The sequence below is a fragment of the Plecotus auritus genome (assembly GCF_963455305.1).
Source record: "Plecotus auritus genome assembly, chromosome: 4".
Taxonomy (NCBI): domain Eukaryota; kingdom Metazoa; phylum Chordata; class Mammalia; order Chiroptera; family Vespertilionidae; genus Plecotus; species Plecotus auritus.
The window spans coordinates 133,297,671-133,307,917 of record NC_137775.1 but is presented as its reverse complement, the minus strand read 5'-3'; the positions used below and the strand labels follow the sequence as shown (position 1 = coordinate 133,307,917).

The following is a 10,247-nucleotide window of genomic DNA, read 5'->3' as shown; positions in this document are numbered from 1 at the left end:
AGAGCAGAAGTTAGAGAGGGTCCTCTGGAACTGTTTTCATGTGGTAGGTAGAGAAAATGAAATGAAAGTTTTGAGGGTAAAGTCAGAGCTCCCTCTAGTTTGCATTGAAATTAGTACTTTATCATATGAGGAACTTGTACTAGGTGGTATTCTATCTTAAAGAGGACTCAGGAGTGCCCAGAGTCTGACTTCCAAGATGTTTACAAATGTGTTCTAAACGCGATAAATCATATAAAAAAGCATTTTATTGTTGAACTCTCTGCCTGGTATAATACTTCACTTAGGGATACAGCTTGGCAGAAAGACATCCAAGGTCATGGCATGTAATTGCTATCATCTTCCAACTATTTCTGGGATTTGGCACCATTTCCTCCCTGCTGAATATGGAAGTTGGAATGTCTTTGCACACATGTATCATCAACACCTAAGCCAACACTCCTTTGGTATGTGGACTATTTTCCATTGGCACATACCTCACTCCTTATATTTGTGAATCACTTTCCATTAAATTCCTTTTCTAAATAAAATGTGGATAAATTATACAGACTTGTATAACTATATTTAATTTATAGGAATAATATATCTAATCAAGTTTATATAGAAATTGAATTATCTTTAAAGACGCTATCAAAAAGTACACTCATACAATTTATAGAATATAAAATGTTTTGTTTAAGAATATAGTCTTCAGTAGTGTGTACATTTTCTTTATTAAATAATCTCACTATATGTTTTGTAATTCAAATACATTGAAGTAATTGTCTTTTAATAAAGAATTTAAAAAAGACTAGTACTCTACACTATGTATGTGTTTCTCTCTAATGAAAGTTCTATTTCTCACTCTTAAATAAAAAGCAAAAGAATGGAAACAAGAAAAATACCAGATTCCTTTATCATGACAGGTTTGTAAAAAGTATAGCTAATGTAACCTAATTCCAATTTGTCAGTTACATAAAATATTTAAGCTGTACATGTGCAAAGAATACTATTGTATTTGCTTCCTAATAGATAGGTGTACAATGAGCACAAACTTTGGCTCTCTTTTTCATTATTTCTGAAACTTCCAATAATTTTATTTTTTCTTCAATTCTCCCAAGCTTGTGATAATGACTTTTTCACAAACTCTGTGTTCAACAAAGGGCTTGGCAGGCTTTAACTTCCTGAAATGGGCCTAATAGTTAATCATGAGAGAGCCCCTTTTATATCTAGTCTTTAAGTGACTCCTTATACTTTTTGGTGATCGTGCCCACTAAACAGCATGTTGATATGTTTAGAGCTCTTCTCAGGGTGACTGAGGGCCTGAGTCCATCACACGGTTCACAGCTGTGTGACCACAGAGGAAATCGATGCCATGTTCAGAAATGATTACATATGAAAACCATCATTACACAGAATTATTTTTTCATTTAAAGCTGTAATTCTGTCCTTTGTCCATATTTTTTTGTGGTGGTATTTTGTTTTGATATTTAAATTAGTTTTTTTTTTCTTTCTGGAGTAGCAGCATCAACTAAAATGGAAACAACAAGCTCTAGCAAAATAGCAATTTTTATGTTTGCCTCTCAAAACATTCATACAAATTACTTTTAAACAACATTAGTAAGGACTTTGGCAAAAACACTAAAAAGAGATGAAGTAAACATACCAAAAATAAAATACAAAAACTTGGAAAAAAATAAGTTCCATTAAATATTTATTGTTATTCCTTTGAGAGAGCTTATACATAAGTTGTTTATTATTTTCCCTCACCGGAATGTCATAACAAGGGTTAATTGCTCCTGTTTCACTTTTAATTTTATTCTTTTTAGTCATTTTTCTGCTTAAATACAAAGTTGTTCAGATTATATTTTTATATAGGCCAAGTTACCTAACAGAGTTGAGAAAAAATAAAATGGTTTTATTTAGCCATTTAATATCTAGCCTTTAAATGACCCTGTGTACTTTTTCTTTAGTAAGGTGAAATAGTGAAAATCCCAAGAAAAACAAAAATAATCTGGTTTGTAATCTTACTTGTTCTGAAAAATGGAACATGCATGCCTGACTTCTTGTTTATTAATTCACAATCCCAGACATTTTGACTATTTGATCATCTGTTGCATATTCAGAGTAAACATCACTCCTGCATTTATACATCATCCATAGGTTAAAAAAAAAAAGGTATCAACCTAAAAAGAATGTCTGAGAGGGATTTCAAAGGAATGTACTGAGAAATCATCACTTATATCTTCTCCTCAGCTTTCTAGATAGTGGTATTGATATTAAAAGAACAATATTATACAGTTGTATAATATTTGGGGGTACTCATAATTAAGGTATATATTTGTAGATGTGTTTTCTATGTGTATGATGGCTTTCTCTGATGTAGGCATGTTTGCATACCAGGACTCCATACAATCACTGTCATGCAGTAGAATTTTTTTCAATACCACTTATCTGACCCAAGATTGAAATGTCTTCTCCAACAGAGCTCCAAGTAATAGAAAGGTCATAGATAGCAGTGGAATTGAATGGGAGAAGATATTCACCAATGACACTATCTAAGGGGTTAATATCCAAAATAAAAGGTACTTATACAGCTTAACAGCAAAAAGGCAACTGATTAAAAAATGGGCAGAGGACTTCAATGGACACTTCACCAAAGAGGACACACAGAAGGCCAATAGACATATGAAAAGCTGCTCAACATCATGAATCACAGGAAAATGCAAATCAAAACCACAATGAGATATCACCTCACACTTCTCAAAATGGCTCTATCATCAATAAATCAACAAGTGTTGGTGAAGATGTGGAGAGAAGGAAACCCTCATGCACTGTTGGTGGGAATGCAGATTGGTGTAGCCACTATGGGAAATAATATGGATGGTCCTCAAAAAATTAATAATAGGATACTCATTTTTCATTTGACAAAACCTCCCAAGATACCCATATGTCCAGTAAAGATATAGTTTAAAGATTCAGGTGAACCACTGGGTGTACTGTTCAAATACAGAAGATAGGTGCCATTTTTCTTTGCAGTTTTCCACGACTTATGGTGTGAGTGTGTGTTTAGGAAGCCAAAGAACCGATTTTCTACAATGTCACCTACTTAAGAAATATCTACAGTCACAACTTACCACATTCTGCTTCTTCCATTTTTTAGTTGAGAAAGGTTGATACATGTTATAAAGTGAAAGTTTATGATGGGCAGAATTTTTTTTCTTTTTCTTGTCTCAGTATTTGCAACCATCTAGTTAGAAGTAGCATTTGACAATTCATCAGAACACGATTCAATTCAAACTCTAAAAGATGAAATGAGAACATTTCACTGGAACAATAAGAAACTAATGAGAATTGATAGAAAACTCAGTTTTTTTCCTTCATTTTTTTTCCAGAAATGATTTTGGTTTAGAGAAAGGACAGAAATTCACAAGGGTGAATCGTGGCTTGAAAGGAGAAATTTAGGACACGAATAGGCATTGAAATAAGTTATAAAATTTGGAACAAAAACGGGAGTTCATGGAAAAAAATATTTCTCCCACTGCATGTGTTGTATCTAAAGATTAATATGTCTTTCAAATGTTCAATGTTTATAATTTTTCTATTAAAATGTAAGCATCTCTTAGGATTGCACACCCAACATCATAACAATATTTGCTTAAAACTCATGCTATTAATGAGCCAAGGAAAATGTTCTGGGGAATGTGGATAGTTGAATGGGCAACAAAGACTGGAAGACAATTGCTGTGCAGAAAATGTTGAACACACAGAGACAAACCATTTCTTTTGCAATTTCTTGGAGAAACTTGCATCATAATATTACACCAAGAGTTATTGTATGAGATTTGGTATTGGAAAGAGCGGCTTATAAAATACAGTGCTTGCACAACCTTTACCTTGGTTTTCAGAATGCAAAACATTCTGAAGGTCATCCTTTCTTCCCGGGATGATTAGTTTTTATTTGACAAAAATCAGTTACTTTGGAGTTGAGTGAAGCTGTATGTCAATGAATTGGTTGCAATCTCATCAGGCAATCAGACGTGAGATCAACACAGCTGTTGGAACCGTAACAGCCAGGAAGGTTCTAGTCAGTGGCCAGGCAGAAGAGAGGAGCAAAAAGCACTGTTGTCACATGGGTGACACCAGCAAAGTTTTATTAATATATTCTTTCAAGAGATATTTAAAATCAGTGCCATGCTTTCAAAGAGTATAAAACATTTTAGTCTTAATATGGGTAGGATTTTGGCTGTTCTTACACCTTTTCCTTCAAAAGCAAATACTACTTTCTTCGAAAAGTGGGCATATAAAAGCTTATCTTGTGACTCTGAATCAACATATACCATATTGCATATTAAGATTTTGTGGATAATATATTTATTTGCATACAGAAATATGTATTTCTATTATACATTTCATTGCTTTATTTATAGAATATGTATATTAAGCATACAGCATATCCCAGGAAGATACATTAAATATGCACACAGTTCATGCTGCAGCGTGCACCCTTGTAAGAGAAGCATATTGGAGAGGCATGGTATTGTATATACATGCTGAAAATACACTTTGCACGTCATCTGGCTTTGGATGCTTCCCTAATCTATTTGCAACACCAGTGCTGTGGTTGTTGAAAGGGATATTATCACTGGGGAAAAGGCAAGTATCAACTAAGTAGGAGAAAACAAAAGTAGATTGCATCTCTACGTGTATGTTGTCATCAGTTTGAACTCCCATTTCCCCCAATATCAGATCTTCAGGATAAAAAAAGCAGTGAATGGACAAAGAGTAGGAGTATGTGGGACCTCCAGCTTCCACATCCATGCTGGAAAGCTAATCTCATGTGACTTTTTTTTTATTTTTAGATTTTACTTTTACTTTTATTTTTTAGAGCAGTTTTAGGTTCACAGCAAAATTGAGCGAAAGGTACAGAGAGTGTCTATATTCCCTCTGGTCCCCACACAAGCACAGCCTCCCCCACTCTCAACATCTGCATCAGAGTGGTACATTTGTTATAATGGCTGAATCTACATTGGCACATAATTTTTTCACCCAACATCCATATTTAACATTAGGGTTCCTTCTTGGTGTTGCACATTCTATGGTTTGGACAAATGTAAAATGACTTACTGTATTTTATCTTAACACTTGGGATCTGCCATTAAATTAATGATGAACTGGTAAAAGGGCAATCATTTCTTTTTTTTTCTTTCAAGAAATGACCTGGCTTTTTCACATATTTAATCTCCTCTTCTTATAAGATCACTCTGTGATATTTACATTATTGCTACAAGAAGAAATTCTTGACCGATATTCACCTTTCCAGTAAAAACAAAGGAGATGAATCATACTGTTTCTGAAAGAGGCTCTTAATGTTTTTGAAAAGACAAATGTTAGCTCCAATAGAAACTGACTACATCAATGCAACCATTTTAATGGCCAGCTACTGAAACCTCAATTGACTGGATTCTGTGGCAATCTAATCAGGCACTAAGATGTTGGAAACAATGTGCTATGTGCCTGGTCTGGTGATTCTGGATATATAGATGTGGCCTGTGTTCCCAGTCTATGAATTACAAATACACCAGACTCAGTGGATGATAGTGTGTCTGATACATGATTGGTGAGCATTACCTTTTTCAAACAGGTGAGCAATTTGCATTGATATTCTAATAGTGATACAGGATTATTTTCCCACTTATATAAAGCAAGCTCTAGAATCCCTTGAAACGGACCTGGGTTCCTCAACTTCTGCACCATTGACATTTTGAGCCAAATAATTTTTAGTTGGGATGGGTGGGTGGGGCTATCCTGTGTAAGCTGTTTAGCGGCATCCCTGGCCTTTATCCACTAGTTGCCAATAGCCCTTCCCTAAGTTGTGACAACCAAAAATGTCTCCACACATTATTAAATGTCCCCTGGGAGGGGGGCAAAAGCATCCCCAGTCGAAAGCCACTGAAATAGACAAATCCGGCAGTAGTTAATGCAAACCTTTGAATACAGTCTCTATATCTGTCTAATAATCTACCATTTTCAGTATTCTTTCCATTTTTTTATTCTGGTTGACAAAACTTCCAAGATGTTTCAGTCTATCTTCAATTCCTTTCTTTAATCGTTGATGATTTCTCTTTCAATAACAGGTGGCGAAGACCAAAAATAAAAGGAACAAAGGGAGTAACAGGCAATTTGACTCAAAGTGAGTTGGATTGTTGCATACAAGAGACCAGAATCTGGAATCCTCAGTCCTTGGATCCAAAGAGTTCATTCCACTAAAGCTGAATCTACATCATAATAGTGCAAGTTAATAAGTGAAACATTCAGCCAGTCAATTGTTTTGTTTACAGGGAACCAAACACTCTATTGGCTTGATGCTCATCCCACACAATTTATTCCTGGATTTGAATAAATAAAATACAAATAAATATCAATTTAAAATGTAAATGTTTACATTGACATCATTGTAGTATGAAGGAATCTGTCTGAAATGATGCTGTGTGTTTATACATGGAAGATTTTTTTTTTGGGGGGGGGTGTGTGACTGAAGTTATTCAACTAGGAGGTTATTTTGATAAAGTTAGGTTAAAACATTGTTGGCAATTTGCTTCTTCCTGGCTGTTCTTTTTGTTGTTGTTTGTGTTGTGCTTTTGGTTAACTCTCAAAATTGTTGAGATGCCATCAATGAGGCAAGTCACAGAAAGTAACTAAATTGCTAATGTCTAATACTGATTAAGTCATCATGCAGCTCACATAGATATTTAACTGGTCAAGATGAAGACATAAACCTAAAGGCAGAATATGAAATTTGAAAAAAAGTTTTATAACTTTTATTTCTATTGATTGGATCATCTTTAGAAAATCTAATTGGAAGACTACAGAAAACATAGTAAAACAAAGGATAAATGAAAATAACTAGTTAAATCATGAATAATATAATCATATATTTATTTGAGGTACCATATAAAAATATCTAAATGGACAAGATTCTTTAAAGCCACTGTTTGGGTATTAGTTCCTGACATGACGTTCTTATGGCCTAGTATTAGGGAAATGTGAGAATGACCCAGGTACAACCACTACATTATTGTTTTAGATTCTGCTGAGCTCACCTGGCCTCTGTTTAAGTTATCCACTACATGTCTGTCACAAAGTTTACTATACTTCTATTGATGGAATTTTGAAGTTAAACATTTTTAGGGAGAATTGACAATTAAGGAATGTGGAATATATGGTTTCGGTAAATGTTTTTAAATTGTTTATTTTTTTCTCTCTATTGGATCATAAGATGGTTATAAACAGCCTTATGAGCTGAATAATGGCTTTCAGAAAGTATTGAGGGGAAGGTCTTAATTTCTTGGGACTGACCCAGAGGTCACTGGTGCTACAGGAGTATATTAATTCTATTCAGAATTCAAAATGAAAAAAGCAACATCTTCTTCTTGCTGACAAAGGCCAGAAGTTCATGTTTTACAAGTTAACATTTCATATGCAGGTCAGGCACATTCAGGTTGAAACAGAATGTCCTTTCAACCACCCATTTTCTTATCTCAAAATTTGTCTGGCCTCAGTAAACTTTCTCCAACTGTAATGACAATTATTTAACTTGATAAACCTCAATTTAAAAAAAAATAACTTTGGCTTCTCAAACATGTTTATATATTAGGGAGACTATTCTATTAAAATAAGAGGTTAGTTTGGGAGAAAACCAGATTGGTGAAACCATTTCCCATAAAGGATCATAACTGAACTATATCCTTATAGGCTTTTATACCACCAAAAAAGGCAAAGGACACAGTGATCAGGGGTGAAATGCCCCTTTTTCATGGCTGTCTCTGGTTTAGTGAAAGTCCTCTATAATTTGCCCTTACACAGTGCAGAACAGTACAAAAACAAGTGCCAGAGCGAGAAAAATAATGATGTGATCTCATTGGCCTTTTTGTTTGTTTTTGTTTGTTTTCTTTTGATGTTAGGAAAAGCAAAGGTAAAAAATAAGCATTTATAATATTGCAACCCTCTAGGTAAAACCATAAGAAAAGAGTAATATATGCTTAGCACTCTGAGGTTGTTTCTACACTCTTTTTGGTTTTATTTCTTTACTGCTCTATGGCATAATGTCTATTTCTTTATGTTTAAGTCTCCATGTTAGCTTGTAACTGTAGCCTTTCATTGACTTATAAAGACACGTGGGAACAACAAAAAAGGAGCAAGGTTATTCTCCTTCTTGTGCAGAAACTGATAAAACTGTAGATTCAGAAGCCCTTCTTCAAGAGACTGAGAAAATGTAGAGCATCATTAAATCCACATTCCCAACATGTGGCTTTCTTGGTCTCATTGCTCCTACATTGGCAGGGCTTATGAAGTGAGAGTTTCTCAAACTGGAGCATAGGCACAAAAGAGTGTCACTTTTGAGCTCCTTAATTGCACATCCATAATAAGACTGTAAAGTGCAATGGCAGAGATTTTAAAACTAGCTCTTTTACCCCTCTTCTTCTTCCCAAGTTCCCCTTGACCACCTTCCTTTGTCCCAAAGATGTTTTACCTCGTTGCGCCTATGTTCTTGTAATGACACATGAGAAGGTGTTTAAAGGTCTTCTTGAAGGTGGCATTGCAAAGTGCATAGCAGGCAGGGTTGATAGTGCTGTTGATGTAGCAAAGCCAGTAACCAATTGTCCACACTGTGTTGGGGATGCATGGTGCACAGAAGGTGTTAATAAGCACCATGACGTTGTATGGGGCCCAAGTGATGATGAAAGCCAGCAGAATAGCCAAGATTGTCCTGGTCACTTTCTTTTCCCGGGAAGGAGGAGGCTTCTTTTTTGCAGGCTGCTTAGTCATCTTCACAATCTTGCGAGCTACTGTGTTTTGTTTTTCATCTCCATTCTGACCTGAAGAACCAACTAGCTCCACGGTGGTATTAGTCGGGGCACACGAGTCACCTTTTTGGGTCTTGGTGACGATTTTGATACATGTTTGCTTAGAGTTCTCACCTTTGGAATAGCCCAGGGAAGTTGAAACTGTGTTTTCATCCTGGGTTATTTCATCATCTCTCATGTTAGAGGCGACAGCACTGACAGAGGTGGAATCATTGGAGCTTTCTTTCTCCTCTGCCTGGACACAGTTTTCAGTCACAGCATCTCTGGGGGCTTTGCCATTCTGCATTTTGTTGTGCTCCAGGCCATCATCACTGCCAGGCATGTTGTTGTTGTTTGGCTTCACTATCCGTCCTTGGACCAGACTTGGAGACACTGGATCTTGATTGGCCGCAGGCTCCTTCTTGTCCTTCTTTATCCTGCTCTTACTGGCTCGGGATATGTGCCAGTATAACACAGTCATGATGATCACTGGCAAGTAGAAGGCTGCAATGGCAGTACCAAAGGTGACAGCAGCATTGGAAAAAAACTGAATGTAGCATTCCCCATCCTTCACAGTTCTCACCCCTACAATGAACTGCCAGAAGAGAATCGCTGGAGCCCAGAGGATGAAGGAGAGGACCCAGGCAGCTGCAATCATCATACCTGCCATTTTTGTGGTCCGCTTGACAGGGTAGGTGAGCGGTTTTGTGACACAGAAGTACCTGTCAAAGCTGATAATGAGCAGATTCATCACTGAAGCATTGCTGACCACATAGTCCAGGGCTAGCCAAAGGTCACACACCACAGGTCCCAAAGGCCAGTAGCCAATCACAGTGTAGAGGGTATACAAGTTCATGGAGAAAACACCAATGATGAGGTCAGCACAGGCCAAGCTGAACAAAAAGTAATTGTTGACGGTCTGGAGGTGGCGGTTGACTTTAATGGAGACCATGACCAGTATGTTCCCAATAATGGTCACCAAACTGAGGGATCCAGCCACAAGGACAATAAACACCACTTCAAATGTCTTATAAGGACTGGTCAGAGCCAGGCCACTGTTAGAGGAGTTTGTTGAGTTGTTCATTTTGTGTTCTCTAATCAGTAGCCAAGTAGCCAAATAAACACTTAAACCTGTAAGGAAATAGAATAAAATTAACAAATATAATATAAACATTACTTTAAAATATATCAGATTTCTTCATTTTGAACCACATTTACCAAAATCCTTCTTTTTCCTACCTGTTTATTACACCTACCTGCCCCAATTAAAAGGATAATTCAACTATGCTGCCATAAAAAAGAAGGAATTATTACCATTTGTAGGCACCTGGATGGAATTAGAGAACATTATGCTAAGTGAAATAAGCCAGTCAATGAAAGAAAAATACCACATGATCTCACTCATTTGGGGATAATGAAAAACAT

The 10,247-nt window shown here is 36.1% G+C and overlaps 1 protein-coding gene across 3 annotated transcripts in view; it reads right to left on the bottom strand.

The window, feature by feature from the left end:
• Positions 1 to 4,337: 4,337 nt before the first annotated feature.
• The window catches only part of CHRM2 (cholinergic receptor muscarinic 2), a 148,336-nt gene continuing 142,426 nt past the window's right edge, over positions 4,338 to 10,247 (bottom strand). The window contains exon 2 of one of the 3 annotated variants that reach the window (XM_080666662.1): positions 4,338 to 9,953. In XM_080666662.1, coding sequence (XP_080522788.1) covers positions 8,506 to 9,953 — 1,448 coding nt within the window. In that variant the 3' untranslated portion in view covers positions 4,338 to 8,505. The remainder of the gene's footprint in view (positions 9,954 to 10,247) is intronic. The other 2 variants (XM_080666663.1, XM_080666664.1) reach the window with 2 other exon arrangements.